The sequence below is a fragment of the Malaclemys terrapin genome, chromosome 1 (assembly GCF_027887155.1).
Source record: "Malaclemys terrapin pileata isolate rMalTer1 chromosome 1, rMalTer1.hap1, whole genome shotgun sequence".
In the NCBI taxonomy this organism is placed as follows: domain Eukaryota; kingdom Metazoa; phylum Chordata; order Testudines; family Emydidae; genus Malaclemys; species Malaclemys terrapin.
Window position 1 is genome coordinate 159,238,026 of NC_071505.1, and position 22,288 is coordinate 159,260,313.

General features: G+C 40.3%; 1 protein-coding gene across 7 annotated transcripts in view; it reads right to left on the reverse strand.

Moving 5' to 3' along the window:
- The window catches only part of CBLB (Cbl proto-oncogene B), a 209,838-nt gene that overhangs the window by 64,205 nt on the left and 123,345 nt on the right, over positions 1 to 22,288 (reverse strand). For all 7 annotated transcript variants that reach the window (XM_054045325.1, XM_054045350.1, XM_054045346.1 and 4 more), the window contains 5 exons: positions 16,690 to 16,811; positions 13,789 to 13,926; positions 12,050 to 12,137; positions 7,598 to 7,729; positions 2,498 to 2,701 (listed from right to left, as the gene is read on the reverse strand). In XM_054045325.1, coding sequence (XP_053901300.1) covers positions 2,498 to 2,701; positions 7,598 to 7,729; positions 12,050 to 12,137; positions 13,789 to 13,926; positions 16,690 to 16,811 — 684 coding nt within the window. The remainder of the gene's footprint in view (positions 1 to 2,497; positions 2,702 to 7,597; positions 7,730 to 12,049; positions 12,138 to 13,788; positions 13,927 to 16,689; positions 16,812 to 22,288) is intronic.

The window sequence follows — 22,288 nt, forward strand, 5'->3', positions numbered from 1 at the left end:
TCAATTTATTAGCTCTTCAGGGACGATGCGTTTGTGCTTTAATTTAATGGTGCATGAGTAGGGAGCTATGGAGAGGCAGCCCCTACAAATCCCTGTAATAAATGAACATGTGTGAATGAAGTAGTAAGAGCTAGATTTATGCTGCTGCATTTCATATTCACAATAAGTACCCTAAACTTGCAGGAGTCTGGATCAGCAATGTAGATTTGACTTAAAATCCCATATATTGGGAGGCCAACCAACAAATTGAAATAATAAGACAATAGAAAAAACACAATAGTGTTAGTTAAAGAAAGCAAGTATCCCAATGCAGCAATATTCTACAGCAGTAAGAAGAAAGTCATTACTACCTTATGTGATGTCCTGCAAAAAGCAAATGGATCATAGTGATTTTAAATTTCTAGGAGCAGACAGAAGGAATGGGTGGTCACAGTTCAGCCACAGAGATAGGAATAACAGTAAAATCAGTTTCAGTGCCTATAAGCTGCTCTTCAATTTTCTGGAAATACACATGATCTGTTCTGAGACACTTACCTTTAGAGTATGGGAAGGCACATGCATGGACTGGCTGAAAGAACTAAATGAATGAGTTTACCATCTCATCTCCACTGCACAAGCACCTCAAGTGACATTGTGCAATAGAGCCATGAGGGACAGAGCCATCATGTAGCCTCAAACACATTAAAAAGCACTTACTGAAACCAATAAAGAATGCAAAAAGAATAAAACCTATGTAATGCCACAGGGAAAAGTGTTTCTTCTAACAGGCTCAGAAGAAATGTTGAATATGAAAAGATTTGAAGAGAGAAGCAAACTTTTGAAAGAGCACTACCAAAAGGCTCTGTATAAACCCTGAAACTGTCCCCCCCTCCCATCCCCCAACCTTGCAGGGACCTTGGGACTCCCTCTCTCTTGCTCCGGAACTGTGTGGGTAACACTCCAGACCGTTCCTGTAGCAGCTGCATTGATAGATTGATACTGTATTGATAAAAGTGGTTGAACCATGTCCTGTCTCTGGCTTTGCAACCCAGGAAGACTTGGAGCAAGTGCAAAAACCACGGGGAAAAGGGTATTTGCACCCCTTAACTGGCACGGAATCCAAGCAGAGGCCTCAGTTGCAAGAACACCTTCCAGATCAAGAGGGAACACTGGGCTGAAATTCATCCAACTCACTTTACAATTCTGCATTTTCCACTTGAAATTTCAGGGGCAAACAAGAATGGAAAAAGGCTGGAGTCACTTTGGAAAGAATGTTTCCAGTCTTCAGAACTAAAATGATTAGCATCTAGCCTTTGCTGAATGTAAGGTAAGATTCATGGGCAGTCGGGAGGATGAATTTGAAAGCTTTTAAAATACTTTTAAAGCAACAGAGTGAAATGCTGAACACAGACTATTCAAATTAACTAATCTAGTTTATGCCTTGCTCTTCACTGTACTATATACTACTGTAGGGTACTTAATGGTTTGTGATTGTTTTTTAATCAATTTATCTCTGATAAAAGCTTATTGTATTATACCTGGTCATAAAAGTAATATTATGAAAGCCCATCAACTTAAGGCTACAAGTTCTTTAGTACCACATACAGCAGTTAGGGTATGGTTGGCAATAAAAAGGCAGAGAGGTGGTGGTGAATAGGTTCCCACCATCAGGCAGTTTTTCAACAGAGAGAGATAATGATGCTTCTGACACAAGAGGTCTGGAAGAGTACCAGAAATGGCAGATAAAATCCAAAACATACTGTATGTAAATGAGGACACTGATTGACATACAATCTGGGATAAAAGAATGGAGTGCTCTTTAATAAAAGCAAACACAATGATTGGGAAATGATAAATTAAGATGTTATAGGTTGAAGAAATAATTCCAAAATGAATATTTGATCTAGTATGTGGCCTTTGTACAAGGCTTTGTAAAAAAAAAAAAAAAAAGCCCATTTTAAAAGACAGTGATGCAAAAAAGATAGCATTCCATGAGAGTACCTGGACCACAGTATAGTAATAAAATCTGAATACTACCAATTTAAAATAAATTGGCATAAACGTTTAAATAAAAAAGCAGTAAGGTCCACAATATCCAGCCAATTATACCAAAAACAAGGAGTACAAAGGATTCCAACTAAGGTCAATGATTAAGGGTGAGAAGAGCCAAAGACAAACCGGCTACAAGTTGATATATTTTTTAAAAGCCTAATACCAAACCAGGGCCAGATTCTTAGCTGGTATAAACTGATGTAGCTCCGCTTTACTCAAACGAGTTAACCCAATTTACCAAATATGGTAAGGTGACCCATTTTCCCCATTCAATAGACAAGAATATTCTACTCTTGTTTCGATTCATTTTTATGGCTACAGTTTTTATGAAATGCATAGTGCTTCACCATCCTGACATCTATTCAGTAAACTACAAGAACTTTTAATGTGCAATTACACTGCTCACTGGTTACTACAGATTTACAAATGTATTTGACTCAGCATGATGCAATTGTTAAACATTTACCTTTCGTACTGAAGCCAACCGATTCATCATTAAAGATTCTTCTCTGTCATCATCATCGTCCAAGTCTAGCATGGGCATACTAAAACTATCTATAATACTGCAGCACCTGGAGTTTTCATCCCTTGGATCAAAAGGGTCTACAATTATTGGTTCAGTTCCTTTGATTTCACATCGGCAGAAAGGACAGCCCTGACCATCAGATTCCTGCACAAAAACAAAAGTATTCTTTTAGATAGAGGGTCATATCCTTGTTTATGCTAAGGTCCCTCTATTGGATTCTGTCAATGTGTAAAGAGGTCTTGGTGCAAATCAGAAACACGTCCACAGATATTTTACTGGACCAAGTAATTCATTCCTTCCTTCCACTACTGGCCTGAATTTTATACATACATACATACATTTTATTTAATTTTTATATATATATATAAAAATATATAAAAAACTAATATATTATATATATATTTATATTTATTATAACATGGTCATTATTGCAAATGAGTTTTTTTTTTTAAAGTTGACTTTTAAATAAAATAATCAAAACATAACAATTCTCTAAATTGTTAACTTAAAACCACCAAAATGCCAAATATAACACTTTGCCTTTTAGGCTTACATTTCAATGCTCATTCACAGATAGACATCAGAAAATCCAAAACCATAGTTCTCAGTGATGTTTGACTGCATTGTTAACAAACACATGAACAGAAGCTTTTCTGTTTGTTACCTCTGCAAGAAATTAGATCAAGAGCTTTTCATACACATGATTTTTGTGTGTCAGTCATCAAAATCTTTGATAAAACATCTCTAAGAAATGCCAAGGTAGTATGCCAAGTGGCTTTCAAAGAGCCAGATTCTGTTTGCCTTTCGCATTTGAGTAATCCCATAGACTTCACTGGTGAGTAAAGCAAGCAAGATTTGGCCCTTCAACTTTTTCAAACTCTAACGGACAAGATCACATTACAGAGTAGTAGTAAAAGTAACTTTAAAAAAAAATTGATTTTGACTGGCATGATGCGTATGTGACCACTACTGCATTGTATTAATTCAGATCTGCATCTGAACTGTAGAAGTTGAAACTAATTTGATTTAAATTCAGAAATTATGTCAAGGTTTCAGAGCTTCCTATCTATAATTTTGACACCTTTTATTTGTAACGTTAGATAAAGAGTTGGCTAAAGAGTGATAAGGGCATCAGTATTAACTCACCGCTTACAAAACACTATCCTGAAAGGCAAGAAAACTAGAGTGCTGCATCATGACTGCAGTAACTTTTTTCCCCAAGTGCTTCCATTTACAAGCTTAATGCTAAATTTCACTTCTGTATCTGAAGATCCAATACATTAATTACTATGGGGAGTAGGCATGTTACTCACTGACTAAGCAGAGTTATGTAAAGCAAGCATGGATACTTATCCTTTAATGCGAAATAAAAAATAAATAAAGACTTTCATCCTTGTCCTATTTTCTGAGATAGTATCCCACACATTCCTTGATTTATTGGGCTGACATCAGTACTAGGGCCCAAAATCCTAACCGATAGTTTAAACACAACTTCATTTCGAGGGAATCTCTTTTGTGGTTGGATCTATCATGCATTCCTTTTACTTTTCTAGACAACTAACATGTTGCAGAGCAGCCCCCCCATCCCCCTCCAAAAAAAGTTTAATTACTACTCTGTTTTCTCTACCTACCTACCAATGTCAGTAGTTTGCACAGCGGACTGTAGACCTACTATGTGCCCCACCTAGTCAGGGGATGCTTCCGGTCAAACTAGTTTCTCTTCGCCAAGCTAACTAAACAGTACAAAGTGTCAACATTTTTCATGTACAAAACTGCACATGACCATTGTGTTGCTGAATATGAGCAAAAACTTTTAATATTAATATACTGTACAAAGTAATACACGCGCATAGAATTTACAAATTCAACGTACAAACCCCTATTCAGGAAGATATTTAAGCACCTACCTTTAAAAGCACATGGAGTTCTCCTATTGAAATCAAAGGTCCTACTCATGAGCTTGAAGTTCAGGGTGTGCTTACATATCTTCCTGAACAGGGTCCTACAGACCTAAAATTGAACATTTTTCTGACTGCAGCCAATTATACTATAAAAATATATGCCACAAAACAAAACCGTTTTACATAAATGGTAATACCAGGAGACACAAGTATGGTGCATCTCAGAAATAATCAGCTAAGGAAACGGCCTTGAAATATGTAGCCTTTCACCTTCAGTAGGGTTACCATATCTCATAAATAAAAAAAGAGGACCCTCCACGGGCCCTGGCCCTGCCCATTTCCCCACCCCTAGCCCCGCCCCAACTCAGCCCCCTCCTCCCTTCCACTCCCAGCCAGGGGGAAAGGGCTGCCCCAGTGCTACCAGCTTCAGGATTTGCCGGGCAGCCCCCAGACCCTGCGCCCCCAGCCGGCGCTTCCCCAGTGCAGCTGGAGCCCGGGAGGGGAAGCGCCCAGCCGGGGGCGCAGGGTCTGGAGGCTGCCCGGCAAACCCTGAAGCCGGTAGCACTGGGGCTTTGGGCAGCCCCTATGCCTCCGGACCCTGTGCCCCCAGCCGGGCACTTCCCCTCCCGGGCTCCGGCGGCGCAGGGTCCGGAGGCAGGGGGCTGCCCGAAGCCGGTAGCGCTCGGGCAGCCCGGCTCTTAAACAGAGCCAAAGAGTCGGGGAGGAGCAGAGCCGCCATTTTCCCGGACATGTTCGGCTTTTTGGCAATTCCCCCCGGACGGGGGTTTGACTGCCGAAAAGCCGGACATGTCCGGGAAAAAGAGGACGTATGGTAACCCTACCTTCAGAACACTGGTTTCAATCGAATCCAATTTGTGTTGAATGTAAATTGTCATCTAAGTACCACTGGGCTCCCTTTGTGAAATAAGTTGAACTAATTACTTCTGATCGCATTTGTGGCCATATCACAAAAGAAACCATCACAATGGTCATCATTGTTGAAAGTCTGAGGAGAGATGCTATGAACTGCATGGAACTACAGTGGTTACCATTATACAGTCAACAGAAATATCTCCGTAGGCCTAGCATCCCTTGCATAGTTATACCATAGAAGTAGCCCTACAGAACAGGGTTGGTGCATGCTAAAATGGCAGTGCTTGTACTGTACTTGGCTTGTCAGAGAATTCCATTTTCCATGACTGCCAGTCTGCCCTCACCTTTTCCAAAATATTAAATCATGTCAAGTAACACAAAAATAAAATTACCATCAGCCGAGCTTTGCATGCTACAATAGTAAATGAAAACAAGAAGTGATATCTACAGGCATACACATGCCAAAATATACCTACCCATGCATAAACATGTATGTAGCTATGTTATTGCAAAAACTAAATATGCAGCTCCCATACTCTGCATAAGTTTAGACATGATGCAGAATAATGCAATTTTGTATACATATACACTCCTAACAGAACAGACTGTTACAATTCAGAAAAAATAGTTTTCTGGGGGGAAAGAATTGTTAATGACCCTTTTACAGTCTGTGTAATGTAAAAGTAATAAGCTAAATTAAAGATTCCCAAATAAAAGACTGTTGCAAACTGACTTCCACTGTATCATGTTTAGCATTCTATGAAGATTTGAAGTTGCTTATTCAATTTATTAAATAACACAGATGTTTCACTATGAGGGAAAAATGTATTGGAAATCTCTCCTGAGGCATGTCTAATGAGCCATTATGACAGCAATTAAACACTAACCCACTGGCAGCCTGTAACAACTGACATTGCTACAGTATGTTTCTTCATCTTCTCATTAATTATACAGGAGTTAAATCTGCAATGAAGTTTGATTAAATTGAAAATGTAATTGCTAATGGAAGAAAAACCCAGTGCTCATTTTTTCATTAAGAGTTGCCTTGCTAATGATTACACTGTAGCTGGGAATCTGAAAAAGATTTCTGATCAGATTTTGAGCCAGAAGGAGCTCCACTGAAGTTAGTGGGGGTATGCTGGCATAAAACCAATGAAAATGAGACGAATCAGCGCCTCTATTTCTATTCTTCTTATTCATTATTTGTATTACAGTTGCACCCCAAGACTGGCACCTCATTGTGGTACACAGTGTACAAACACATTAGGAGACAGCAAAACAGAGACAGAGGAAAGGTGAGGCAACTTGCTCAAAGTAGTAATACTGAAAAGATTCATTTTCAAAAGAACCATCAGGAGAAATCCTAAAGCTGTGATCTGTAATGAGGAATAACCTCTCTCTGCATTTTTAAAGGGTTTGCAACCCGCTCTCTCTGCAATTTTTTAAATCATCCTGTTTATTAAATATGCTGAACTAAAGGCACTAATGCTCTTTTTCCACAGAACTGATATAGCGTGGACAGGAGCTGGGCAGCCTTCCCCAAATTGTGCCACCACAAGCTCTTTCCAGCACATTCACTTCTGTAAGTGAGAGAATAATTTCACAGATGGCCAACAACTGTAATAAAAAACCGTGGAGGTGGGTTTTTGTGATGCTGGCACCGTCCACTGGGAAGTGGACCGAGATCATGAACTCATTTTTCACAGGCCAATCACTATCAGAAGGTAAACGTGTTGTTACTACCATCATGAGTGCAATCTGAACCAATGACCTAGTGGTTAAAAACTCTCAAACGCATTTTGTCCCCTCATTCAAGTGAGCTGATCACTAGGGAACACTATAAAGACCTCATGCATCACAAAACTCTGTACAGTCAATTATATAACTCCCAGCTGCTGCTTGCCCTCACCTTTCCGTCAGTTCACTTCATAAAGCAACCCACGTGGTTGAGTGGGCAACCAGGGGCCCAGCATTCATCTCCTCACTAGACCCTGATCTGGCAAAAGGTTTCTAATAGCAGCAATCAGCAAATGCAGTCACCAAGCCACGCAGCTCAGATGCTAAGGATTCCTGTATTAGCTTTCTCAGATGCAAGAATTAAGCCCATAAATTATACTGAGTTTACCATTTTAAAAGTGTATCACTGGTTGTGACCTCATTGAATGCCAGAAAAGGATGAGGTGAACAGGAAAGACACACTGAAAACAGCAAGGGGAATAATAAAACAATCCATCCTTATTGTCTGCTGCTTGAATTATGACTGTACCTGCCATGCTGTAAGACAAGAAGTGCACATGAGATGTCCACAAGGCTCAATCTTCACATCTTTATCATTCTCTGCACAGATTTTACACAGCTGGAAAGTGGAACCCATTTCACAGTACAATTCATATTGTTCCTGGAACAAGAGAAAGTCAAGGTCAGTGTCACTAGTATGATCAGTAAATAGTGAAATATGCTTAAATACTACTTATGGCAAGCACATTATACTGGACTTCCCACCTGGCTTACCTTTCTTAGTAGTACACAGCACTATTGTAACATCTATTTGACAGCCATATGCAGGTTACAGACAATCCAATTTTTTTTTTTTTGCTTCTTAAAAAATACATTTAATAGTCCTGTTCTTCTAATGCCATTTCTATAAACATTATCAATAAAATAAAACTTGTGTTTCTAAATTATCTCACTATTAGAAATATATTCAAATTATAAAAAAGGAACATTTATTAACTCCATCATCAACTTTTAGGACAACAAGTTACTTTGGAAAATTTAGGGGGGACGGGTCCAGAATCTAATAATAAGTTTCATTAATAAAATCAGAAACATGAAAAAAAAACTGGATTGCACAGCTCTGTTCCTGGCTCTCAAGTTTTATGTGTGTAAGTAGCTTTGACGTTGCTTTAACTCCATCATTCCACAGCTTGGAGTTTGGGAAGCTGTGACCTGGCTTCTCCACGTAATCAGTTATTACAGGGGGCTGTGCCTTTCTCGATCGTCATTTCAATGCCAAGGACAGGATACTGCCTTCCTTGTTTGTAATTTAGAAGAGGAAAATGAACAAGGGTCTGGAGGTCACAGGGGAGGATGAATAGGAGGTAAATTATGACTCACAGTAACAGTGATTTTTATGTAGTTTATTTTTAGTGTGAATCTAGTGCTGATGCAAACTGCTAGGCTGACAGCTGTGAGGAGCCAATTCCTTTATTTAGCCACAGAACTGATACAGTATGGTCAATGGAAACGTGAGCTTCCCCAATCTGCCCTCATGTGCCTCAACACACATACAGAGAGACCACCCCTTACAGACACGCTGAAAACAGCAAGGGGAATAATAACAAGGGGAATAGCGTAACAAGAGAAGCTCATTCTGCACATCTCATTCAGTCTTTAGCCTCCCCATAAGAGTGCCAACGTGGGTGCCATCTGCTATGGTGATTATGGGGATGTGCTCACCGTCTATTTGGGATGGAGATTGAACTTCATTTCTTGTATGCTGCTGAATAATAACTGATGGCACAGACTCGCTGAATGGCATTTACCTCATCCCCTCCCACCTGTCTATTTCAATTGGAAGCTCTTGGAGGAAGGAGTCTCTTTCTAGCACTGTGTATTTGTTCAGTAATCATCATAATAGGGCCCTGATCCCAGTAGAGGCCACTAGGAGCTACTGTAACACAAACAACTCAAGTTTATGGCTTCATGGTGAGTATTTGGGTAACGTGCGTACCAATTTTATAGCTGTGTGTGTCTGGAAGTATTATGTGTGCTCGCTGTGCTGTTGGGGCAGACAATGCTGCCTGACTGCCCAGGCAGCCAACTGTAACAAACTATAAACTGATGACTTGGGCAAGTGTGTATAGTGGGGAAGGATAGCTCAGTGGTTTGAGCCTTGGCCTGCTAAACCCAGGGTTGTGAGTTCAATCCTTGAGGGGGCCACTTAGGGATCTGGAGCAAAATCAGTACTTGGTCCTGCTAGTGAAGGCAGGGGGCTAGACTCGATGACCTTTCAAGGTCCCTTCCAGTTCTAGGCAATAGGATATCTCCATTAATTTAATGTTAATTTAATTTAGTTCTGGGAGATTTTTGCTGATTTGTGCAGGTGAATGAAAGGTGTGTGCTGAGGTGAGAGGCTACATGTATTTGGTGTTACTCTGTGTGTGTGATTGTGTTCATTTGTCGTGGTAGCGAAAGAGGGGTGTGTGCTGCAGTGATGGAGTGTGTGTTTGGGGTCATTTTGTGTGCTAGTTCAGATGATTTGTGTCTACAGGTATGCTGGGAGATGTGTTGCCCTGGGAGGTTTCTGTTTAGTTGTGCAGGAGGCGAATGAGGGGTGTGTGCTGCAGTAAGGGGCTATTGTGGGTCCTGGTTGTGTTGATTTGTGTGGGTGGCAAATAAAGGGGCATGCTGCAGTGAGCGGCTACTGTGTGGGGGTTGGTGTCTGGGGGTTGTGCTGGGGAATTTTGCATTGATTTGTGCAGGTGGGGAATGTGCTGTGGTGAGGGGCTGTGTTATATAGAGGGGTATGTTGTGTGGTTCTGTGGGTGGTTTTGGAGAACTATGGCAGTTGGGCCAGGTAAATTGGCTGTAAAGTGAGCATGGTGATTGGTTGAGTTACCTCTGATATCACAATGGTCTAGGACTCTCGGCATGGCATAGATACACGCTTTACTGCCGCTATACACAGCCTGGGTGTAATACTTAAGGTCAAAATGACTGTGAAATTAAAAATTGGATGATAACAGACCACAAAGCCCACTGATGATTAAACCTGGTGATATTCTGAACAAAACGCACTCAACCATGCTGGTAGCGTTTCCATCACTTCACACTGACTCAACGGACATTCTATCTTCAGAGTGATAAGACAGACAAGATAAGACAACCCTGGAATCTTTATATATAATAGATGAAACACAGATATAGTAAAAGATTCCAGAATTGAGAAAGGGTTTGAAGGTTGGCAGGCAAATTATTTACACTGTGATACAGTTTTTAGTACTAAGGAAAGAAGGTACACAAGTTTAGGAAAAATGGAATAAATTAAGGACCCAAGTCAGATGGCAATAAGGTACTGGGAAAAAGTAAAGAGCATGCCCCAGACTCTCAGCTGCTGCCAGTATGCACCAAGCACAGTTGTGGTGCTTCCCCACAGATGAGCCATGAGCAGCAACTTGCTCCTGGAGCCAGTTCTACATTACCTGTGTCATAGTTTCTAGTAACCCCAGCGGTGTTCTAACCTACACCAGTTAGGTATGCTTGAAGGGATCCCGGGTTCATGGACAACAGCAGCATTCCAGCCACATCCCCAGTACTGGAGAAGGTGACTGGGAGGTTCTAGAATAGAGCCAGCTATGCTGGATTTATGCCACCTAGGGATTCCCTCATACCAGGGGAATCAGCAGCAGTCAGTTAAACCAGCTTTCCAGCTGCCAGAGCCAAGCAATGCAGCTAGAATAAGAGGTGAGGATTTGCCCCTTTGACTTCAACATACATCAAGACTGACCTTTGGAGAAGAAAGGAACTATGCAGAAGAGCAGTAGGGGGTTCTTAAACGATCAAAAAGGGCAAGAATTTTGGGCCACGTGGCCTTTTCCTGCATGTAAAAACATCTACATAGCTCTAGGCTTCATTCTTTCAACATTAGTATAAAGAACACAGGGAGAAGAAGGGTGTCAGCCTTCTGGAAGCTTCCACACATTCCTCAGACAATCATTTTAGAAGGTCTCCTACTCAGGGATAGACATTTTAATAATGAATTCCCACTAATCCGACGTGTTGCAAATAACATTTTTCTTCCTGTAAATTCTGTAAACGTGGTACACAAACAGCATTTAGAACTGCCAAAGACCCAATAGGTCATCTGGGCCTTCCTCTGCAGTCAACGCAAGAATATTTCATCAAACATTGTATAAAGTTGTGTCTGGTCAATATAAGCGCTTTCCAGCTCTTCCACAACTTCCCCAGAGACTATCCCAAAGTTTATAGATGTCGCTGTCAGGAAGATTCTCCTAATAACTAGCCTATAATCTTCCTTTCCTTCTAATTGTGTACCATTGTACAAAGGGGTATAATTCCCTTTCCTCTAGTTTCAAATATCTGCAGACTGGTGTCACGCCATTGCTAAGCCAAACTATACATATATTTAGGTATTTTAAGTTTCCCAAATAAGTCATTCCCTTCAGCCTTTTAATAATGTGTTCCTTTCCCCTGAATTCCCTCCAGTTTGTACAGCACACACAGGGGAAAATAAGACACACACTAGGAAATGGTAACCTTCCGATAATACCCCATGTACTTTCTTTCTGCAAGCTCTATACAGTTGGATATTCTGACTTCAAAGTGACTTCCAAGCCTTACTTTACTTCCCAGCCCACACATCACTATTACACAATATTAAACTTCAGAACCCTTCAGCACACAATGTACAAAAATGTTCAGCAGCTGTGAAAATTTCCCCCTCCCAAAACATGGTTAAAACAAAACAACTTAAAAAAAAAAAAAAAAAAAAAAAAAAAAAAAAAAAAAAAGAGAGAGACATCTGAATTACCATTATCTTTAGATTTTAAGACTTGCCATCCAATTCTTTTTCAAACCCCTTTTTGGTCAACCACGTAATCTTAATAATGTTTCTCTAATATTTTAAATAAAAACTTATCACTGGCGGATAGGGCACCAAGCAAACAGGGAACAGAATTTGTAACATGCAACATACCTGTGTAACTTTTATGTGATCATGTGGAGTAGGTTCACATAATCCTGTCAGATCAGGATTATAACTTCGTCCATCTGGGTACAGATAGCTGAATTACACAAATTATTATTAAGATTTATATGCCCACAATTTTCATGGTTAAAGTAAATCTATGAAATTCTGGATAGCCAATAAGGAAATATCGGATACTGATTAAAATGTATCTTATCTCTCCTGAGCATACTCCCAATTTCTTTGAACAACTGGCAATTGATTAAACAGAATTGAATTATACTAAAATTATCCTTGGCACTATCTTAGGTCATCTTGAAACAGAATATGCTTAGTTGGGCCCGCATATCCACACAGAGTCTCAGTGATCTCAACACCATCTGAACAGTTCTAGTTGCTCAGTGTGATGCATGTAGCGGAGAATTCAGCACAATGGAACACAAATGATAGCAAGGGAAGAATATTGTATCTATGTTTATATTTAAGTAAATAATGAAATGAGACTATATTTAGAATGCATGGTGCATGGGCTTAAAATGAGAATAGCTAGGGATATTAAAATAGTAGGGTAAGGAAGAAAATTATTTTGATGTTAGTTAAGGTTCAATTGAGTTTCATACCGAAAGCAGGGATTCAACCTCATTGTGACATGAGTTATTTAAAACACACACCCACCCACACCTTTGAAAATCAGTTTAATCTCATCTGGGACCATATATTAAAATGGATAACTCATAATGATATCATTATTGCATGGTGCTACTAAAGGGCAGAGTTAAAGTTGCCTGGGTCTCCTGACCGGGTATTTCCATACCTTAACATATCTGGGTTTAAAACACTTGGATTTGGGATAATTACAACATTCCTGTAATGCACTCACCCTAAATGACTGATATGTATACTCAACCTTAAGTCTATTTTTCTGTTGTTCTTGTCTAGAAATGTTATAGTAGCAACAATAAAACACATCTTCTGTTTTACAAGACAGGAATCCTGATACTTTGCTCAGATAAAGCCACTTAGCATTCAACATTTTAAATTATCCTTTTAATTGAATTAATTGGGTGATGAAGTAGAGCAGCAAACTTAGATTTACTTTTAAAAGTAATCCAAAAGTGTAAAAACACACACCCCGCAAGAGTGATACAGATGCCTATTTGTGACACTCAGCACATAGAACCGATGTACTCTTAGAAAAGTTACAATTTTGCACAGAACTTTTACATTCCTGAGACCTTTATAAAAAGATCAAACTTCTCAGGGAAAACCCCAGAAAACCTGAAGTTTGGTGCGTGCGCAAACACACACACACACACACACACACACACACACACAAAATTAAAAACTTGGGACATTTCTGGCCTACAAGGCATAGGCAAAGCTATCAAATATATTTAATATCCATTGTCCAGTATTACACAGGAGCAATTAGCAGAACTAACTGCATGATCAGCTTACGCACTTGTGACTTTTATATTAAACAAACTTTAAATTATAACTCCCCAATCTCATTTCCCCCTGGAATTTATCTGCCATAAAATATGGTCAACTTTGGTTAACTGCATTACCTTGAAATAAGTGTCTTATAGATGAATAAAAATAATAGTCATGGATTTCCAAATGACTACAAAACAGCCATCTCATCTATTACTTCTAATACTTCAAAGCATCTTTTGATGCTTTAAATTATGAATTAGCAAAGCAATACATCAGTATTTTATAAAATGAAAGTTATCATTTGTACTCACAATCCCTCCCGGCTGCCATCAATTAGAGCTTGAAATAAAGGCTTATTGTGAGGTATAGTCTGCAAAATGTTTCCATCACCAGTTACGTATCCAATGGCCCACTGCCCCAGTCGAGTGCAACTCAGTCTGAAAATGTAGCTGGAGGACAATGGGTTACAAAGTCAATTCTAATAAAAATGCTTGGCAAAACAAATGGAAAGGAAAGGTGGTCTTGTGGTTAAGGCACTGGATTGGGATTCTGGGACTTAAAATTCACTTCAAAAAATCCCGATCAGCCCCAATGTTTATATAGCCTATTTTATTCTGAAGTACTGTACTCAGAAGAGCTTCTCTGATAACATATATACAGCATGACTGAAATTCAGCCACTTTTGTATAGAACAGGTGGCAGACAGGAGTACAAACCATGCATAGCACATTGCACAATAGAAGAGAAAGGAAAATTATAGGCAAGAATGCGGGAGCAAATTCTTGCTCTTACTAAAAAATATGGAATCTTCAATGTCAGACAGCAACTCAGTTTTTAATTGCTCAAACAGGAAAACCAGCCACAGAGAGGTGATCGGATTTGTACTGTGAAATATCACTGCTGAAAGTTGTACCTCCTCCACAATAAATATAAAATGTGAAATTCTGGCCTTATTGAAGTTAATGACAAAACACCCATTGACTTCAATGAGGCCAAGATTTCTGGAGGAGTAACTTGTTTCTATTTATTGGCTTTTGAACAAAAACTTAAGAATTGCCAGAACATTTTAAAGTGAACAAACAAGCAATTTCACTTTATATCAGCTATTTCTCTCTGGAAGGTTTAATATTTCACGTAAGTAACCTAACAAGTTCCCTAGTGATACTAATCAGAGAGAGAGAAGTTGGTCTTAAAATTAATTCTATGTAACACGGAACATTAAAGCAGTTTTGGATAAGATTTTCTTTTGAAGTCTTCAGTTCAAGATTGGATGCCTTTCTGGAAGATATGCTTTAGCTAATCACTAGTTATTGGACACTTTAAAGGGATAACAATTAAATTCTATGGCCTATGTGCTACGGAAGGTCAGACTAAATGATCTAATAATCCCTTTTGGCCTAAAAAAAAAAAATCTAGGAATCTAAGACCTTTTTTTTCTTTATAACCCCACAGTCATTATTTTTACTTCATTAATGATCAACTAAAACACACTGCTCTGAAAATCATCATGACATTTTTATTTGGGTTTTATCATACGTGCATGAGATCAGTATCATCTTGTTATCTAAACTGGTAAAGCAAGATTCCTTTACAGGCCAGGTAACAAGATATAATTTAGGTTTTGTTAAAAGAGACAATCCAATATTGGAAATTATTCTCCAATACATTCCCCTCATCCTGCCAATTTTCAGGAGATTTCTTTGGTCAGACATAAGTGTGCCCCTAAAGAGTTTGAAATCTAAACATTAGAACATGAAAGATGAGAAAAAGAAAGTGAAACTGGCTTATTTTGGCTGGGACAGTCCCTTTTTTAAGCCCTATCCCGGCTGTCCTGACCTTTTGGGCAAAAGCGGGCATTTGTCCCATTTGCTTATGCCAACTGATGATCAGTTCAGAAGAGCAAACAGGACAAATGCCCAGTTTTGTCAAAAAAGTGGTGTGGGGGGGGAGCGGCAATGCCAGCTTCGCAAGGGTGAGAGGAGAGGCCGGGCTCAGGCAGGGGTATGGCTTGAGCGAGCAGCGACACTAGTCCCAACCCCATGCGAGGGGCAGGCAGAGCTCGGCAATGATGCCAGCTGAGGGGTGGACGACGCAGGGCTCAGGCAAGGGGCTCAGGCCAGCCCGCTGTGTGGGGTGGAGGAAAGCGGGGAGCCTGGGCTAGCCCCATGCGGTGTCCCGTTTTTCCTTTGGGAAATATGGTCACTCCAAACTGGCTAGAAAACAACTGAACAAGAATGAAGTGAATCGTATTTGCATTTGCCAAAACTGAGTGAAGGGGAAAGCACAAATAGTACAAAGTATAAACATAAATAGTGAAAGTTAGCTCAGCTGAATAATTCAATAGGTACAGTAACACAAGTTATTTAAAATTACACACACACACACACACAAATTTGATCCTTTTTAACTTTGTCAATGTACAGCTCCTCTGATATCAGACAATTAGTGATGAGGCAAGTATGTGCTTTTCACACAACATATTGTAAGTAATACTGATTAAACTACAACAGTGGCACTGGAACACTTTTTACAGTGGGGGTTCTGAAAGCCAATGGTCCCCAAACATTTTACTTTGCACCCCCTTACCCATCCACGCCTCCTCTTCCCAGAGCTGGGGCCAGGACCAGGTTGTGGCTCCAGGAGCGTGGGGGGGATGCAGATGAGTAAGGGGGTGCAAAGTAAAAAGTTTTGGGGACCACTGGCTTTCAACACAACTTGTCATTTTAAACCCCAGATGCATGATCAGTCATTCCCCATGTTACTAACTCTCCTGATGTTATCCCAAGCCTCAAGATGTTGTTACTATTTATTTATATTAGATAGATCCATTTGGTGTTTCTTAAAGTGAGGGGAATTTCTCAGCATTTTCTCAAAGTAAGTTTCTACCCCTTGAGGGTGCAGAGAAAAAAAGCTTGAGGCTGACTCTTGTTTTTTGAGCATTCGGGGTGGCAAAACTGCATCCCATTACAAAAAAAAGGGCTTGAAGTTTGCTTCAGCTACAGTCTTTATATAGAAACTGCTACATATTAGAGATCATACAGCTTTACTTTGACAAACGGAAAAAAAAAGATGTTGGCTAATCAAGTTATGAATTCACTTCCCCAGAACCAGACAACAAATGGATGTGACCCAGGAATATGGATCCAGTATAATTACTTAGCTTTAGAGGCAGCAATTTTATTTGTAAAGCAGTAATCAGTGAAACCGCTTACCTCCCAGGTTTGGTGCTGTATTTCTGTAACCTTGCTTTGACTTCATCATATGTTAGGAATGCCATATACCCAGGGTGTGTCACAGCTAAGAAGTTCCAGTTCCTTAAGATTGAACCCCAAGGCTAAAAAGAACACACAAATATCCAGTTAGATAATTATAAGTATGTGTTAGAATAAAACTCAAGACTACTTGTGACAAAAACTGAAATTATTTCAGACCATTTCACTTAAAATGTACATATCTGATTCAATATAGCTGTTTAAGGCCCTGATCCTTCAAAGACTTTCACATGTGCTTAACTTTATGCATTGTGAGGAGTCCTTCAAAGTATCAAGTTAAGCACGTGTGTAAGATTTTTGTAGGATCAGTATCTCAGGGTTCAATGATGATAACATATGTAGTCGCAGTAAAGTTAAGTGTTATGACATAGTAAGTGTTTGCAGAATTGGGTCCCAAAATAGCATGGAAAGTCTCTCATGAAAGCTACACAGTTTGTATGAATGCACAGCAAAGAGGCATGTTACAGCTTTACTTTTTCATACAAGACCCTGCATTATTATACTAAAAGACTAAGTCTAGTGAAGCACTGATTGTTGAACTGTCATCCTTTTTATTATTCTACACTTCTTGATCCTGTCAGTTGTCATACTAGTATTATGGCCAGGGAATGAGATGAACAGTGACAGTGTTACTTTCAGGGTATTGATGAATTATCATTGCCACTTCACTTGAGTCACAATTACTTCAAAGAGCTGGCACTGAAGCACACCTGACATGCCACATTATTACCTCAATCAAAATAAAACATCTTTTATTTAGGTATTTCAGGTACAAACATAAAAATAGTGAGTGTTCAACAACCAACATTTTGAAAGACAATAGTGCCTCTAAGTGGCTAAAGGATTTGTGTGGGGGGGTGGGGTGGGGCATGTTGAGGAACAGAACAGAAGAGGGAAATCGGGATGAGACCGTCTATCTTGAGACTCTATTCAACTCTTTCTTATGCAAATTCCACTTACAGGTGACTTTTTTAGAAACATGCTGCTTGTGCTAAGAAAGTGGGGATAAAATGTGTCAGTTATGAAGGTTTTTGTCAGCCTCTCTCTGCCACAGAGTAACAATTCTTCAGATGAGCTCTCCAGTTCACAAGTCAAACAGCTCTTAACCACACTTAACCTCCCACTATTTAAAACAACAGAACGCAAACATTTTTATTTAGAACTTTTCATGTTGGATATTCCAAGATGAAACTGGATTTTTTAAATAGATGCCTAAGAAAGTTTAAATGCTTTCAATATGATTAATTTCTTTAAAAATAAATTTGCGCAAAATGGCACAGGCAAGAGAATTCCATAATCCAAATGCAATGCTGAGAAAAGTTCTTGCATTTTGTCAAACTTCAGTTTTCCTCCCTACATCCTTATTTTCAGTGAGAGCAGAATCCAGAAGTTGAATGCCATCATGCCTAACCAGGAGGAGAAAGTTAGTTGTAAAAAAATTAAGGGAAGAAGGATATGCAAATACCTTGTACTACAAAAAGACTATACTTCGTGGGACCAGCTTACATTGACAGAATAAAGGCTCTATTGTTTTAAAGCATCCAAAATGTAAAATACCAACTGTAGCGCTACATTTATAGTGACGCTCTTGCATGGGGAGAAAAAAAAAGCAACTTAACTTTTAACACTGTTGATACATATACAAATTAGTTAGAGAAGTATCTTAAAAATCTGGGGAAGTACATGTAGCATCTTGGCCAGATTCACGGCCAGCATAAATTGATTTCAATAAAATGACACAGATATACAATAGCTGAGAATCTCACCCCTCTAAGGCAAGAGTTCTCTCTGCTTCTTTTAAAAGGATTGTACTTAAATTAAAAATTAGCCAATCTTCTGTCCTTACATAAATTGGTCTTGCTGATCCGCTTTATCTAATAGTAAGCAAGGTAATGAACCATAGAGGCAATGCTCAGATAATATAGTAAACAGAAACTAATATAATCAGTTATTTGTTGGTATATGGATCAAAGAAAATAAATCCTATTTCAGACTGTCAGCCTCAACTCCGCAGTGTAACACAATCTACAAGACACCGCAGGGCCAGAACAAAATATATTTCTCAGCTCACTGCCTTCCGTTTTCATAATTATAGAGCAAAAAGGAATGTTTGTGTCAGATTTGTGTCAGATTTGTAAGCAGAGCAGGAAAAACAGGATAGCTTTCTTACAAAGAGTAATTGTATGTTACCCCAAACTATATTAATTTATGGTATAGTTAGTAGGAGTGTTCCTCTTAGAACCTCTTGTAGTCAAACCTCCAAACCAAGGTTTGGGTTTGTTTACTGTGATCCTAGGCACCCCTGTATTCACACCCTACACCGGGGCGGGCAAACTTTTTGGCCTGAGGATTGCATCGGGTTTCTGAAGTTGTACGGAGGGTTGGTTAGGGGAGGCTGTACCTCCCCAAACAGCCAGGCATGGCCCAGCCCCCGCCCCCTATCTGACTCCCCCTGCTTCTCACCCCCGACAGCCCTCCCGGGACTCCTGCCCCATCCAAACCCCCTTTTCCCTGATGGTCCCCCAAGGACCCCTGCCCCCTGACTGCCCCCCCGGGACCCCTGCCCCATATACCCCCCCTTCCCTGTCCCCTGACTGCCTCCGGAACCCCCGCCCCTGACTGCCTCCCGCCACCCAAACTAACCACGTCCCTTCCTGACTGCCCCCCGGCACCCTTACTCCCATTCAACCCCCGTTCCCTGCCCTATGACCACCCCAACCCCAACCCCTATCCACAACCACGCCCCCTGACCGCCACCACCCAGAACTCCTCTGCCCCCTTACCACACAGCCTAGAGCACCGGTGGCTGGCGGTGCTACAGCCACGCTGCCCAGCGGGAGCCAACCACGCCACTGCGCAGCAGAGAGCACCAGGTCAGGCTGGGCTCTGCAGTTGCGCTGCCCCAGGAGCTCACATCCCTGCCGCACAGAGCATTGCGCCAGCGGTGCAGCGAGCTGAGGCTGCGGGGAAAGGGCAACAGTGGGGAGGGGCCGGTGGCTAGCCTCCCAGGCCAGGAGCTCAGGGGCCGGGCAGGAGGGTCCCGTGGGCCAGATGTGGCCCGCAGGCCATAGTTTGCCCACCTCTGCCCTACACACTACTGCAGTATTTGTACAAAATATGTTTTGTGAGGTATTACATCAAAGCTAGTAACATGCTAGTTATCAATATCATTGTAAAATGAATGTGCTAACCATATATATGAAGTTATGAATTCTCTCTGTATGTTGTTACTGGAACATGTTTAAGACCTAACAGTTTAGCCTAGGGAAAGGTGATAAACACATCTGTACTAGATAAAGGAGTGTGGGTTTACCTCAATTTACATATTAGTCAAACAAAAGTACGACGCTAAACCTGCCTGAACTCGAGAGACAGAATTAACATGGCTCCTGCATCCTAGAGAGACTCAGAGCCTGAATCCCCAGGAAGCCTTCCTGACTTGTAAGACAAAGGCAATCCCTTAGGGAACAGAGAGAGAATCCTGTGACATCCTGTATCCCATGTTCACCATATTTATAAGGTTATGATATATTTTGTACAAAGTATGCCTTGTGAGGCATGTGAAAACTCAATCTACTGAATATTAGTATCCTGTTGAAATGTGTGTAACATTACTGCATATAAAATTATGAGATTTTGCTATATCATTGTTACTGAAAAATGTTGTAAGTTCGGGTAACAGTTTTCAGAGACACACTAGCAACCCCAGACAGGTATCAAAGTCAAGTGGACTATCGTTTACTTAAGCAGACATTCTTCAGCAACGGAGAGATGTAAACAAGAAATGTACATTTCACCCCAGATATGGTTCAGATCTCAAGTACACAGGGAACTGTTTGTCTACACCCCGGCAGGGGGTAATCCTCAAAGAAAGGAGGAGAGTATAAAAATAAGAGACAGTGACCTTTACGTAACCCCTCTCTTCCTCCCATCCCTCTGCTCATGACAATGACTCTCAAAGAACTGAACAAAGGGGGGGGGAGCGCGAAGGGAAGAGTGGTCCCAAACTGGAAAGAGATGCAGCATGTGAAATGTATTACAGCTGAGGGTGAGGTAACCCTTTTTTGCTTTTAAACCTATTAGCCTTGGTAAAGTTTAGAAATTAATTTGTGTGTTTATCCATTTGTTTCTTTTGTAAGCAATCCTGACTTATATGCATCTCTACCTGTAATCATGTAATATCTATATTTCTTATCATTAATAAACTTGTTTTAAAGTTTTATCTAAACCAGTGTAGTTTGGTTGAAGTGTTTGGAAATCTCGACTTCAGCTGGTGCATAATCATTACCCAGTGTTGGAATGATGGAGTTACTATGAGCTTATACTGTCCAGGAGGGTACTGAGCAGTGCAAGATGCACATTTCTGGGGAACTAGGCTTGGATTAAATATGTGGGTGTCACCCTGTGTGTAATTCATGAATGACTGGGACAGCATTCATGTAACACAGCTAGGAGTGATTTTACATGCTGGTGTCTGTATATGAGCAGGACAGGAGTGGCTGTTCTGGCAGCAAAGCAGTGTAAAAGGAACCCCAGGCTATAGAATTAAGGGGACACTACTATTCAATTGTCCAGCTTGTACCTTGGGGAATGTCTCAACTCCATCTTTATCCTTCACCTAAAAGACAAAGCCAGGTGATTCGATCTTTGGCTCCTGGCCTGGCCGGACAGTAAAAAGCTGCAAAGGAGACTATTGGTGAGAGAAACCATCTTGAACAAAGACAGTATCTGCTAGATGAAGTTTTAGACTTTTAGATGGGTTTTCACTTTTATTTGCTTGTAAGCATCTCTATCTTTATCTCTTTTACTTGGTATCACTTTATCCTTGCTCTTTTGTTGAACTTGTTTTACTAGAGGCCAATTCAGTGCCGTGTTTAAAGGGAAGAGTGTATTTAATAAATTGTGATGTGCTGATTAACAGAGCAGCAACCTTAATATATTCTGCAAATGCACAGCAGAAGGGCTGAGGATTGCAGAGAAACATCTCTGAGGAGCTCATGGGCTGGAATGCTCCAATTGTTACCTACTAGCAATGTTTGGGCCAGGAGAGCCTTGAGAGGTTTGCTGGTGAAAAAGACAGACTGGAGGGGCAAGTAGCTGACACAGTCTAGTTGCCAGCAAAACGCATTCTTAATGAGGCAGAAAGGTAACACAATGCCCCCACAGCTCTTGGTATCCCCAGGAGACTTTTACAGTTACCAACCTGAAAACCAGTTCAGCTTCAACAAAAAAGTTTCAGAATTTTCTACTGAACACAGAAGTTTTTGTTTGGAATAGAAACTTATTCAAACCAGGCAAAGCTTAGGTGTTTCAACCGAATTCTGCCATGAGTGTTTTGTCTAACTCAAACCCCAAACTCAAAAGCAAAGCTCAGAAAGTACAAAACCATATGGGCCAAAGACTCTCACAAATCCTTGAAATTCAAAATAGCTGAGTTTTGCACTAGCTCTAGCAAAGGCACCAGTAAAACAAAACAAAACACAAACCCTCAAAAAGCTTGAAATATATGATAAAAGATGCATTTGGTTATTTCTGTAAG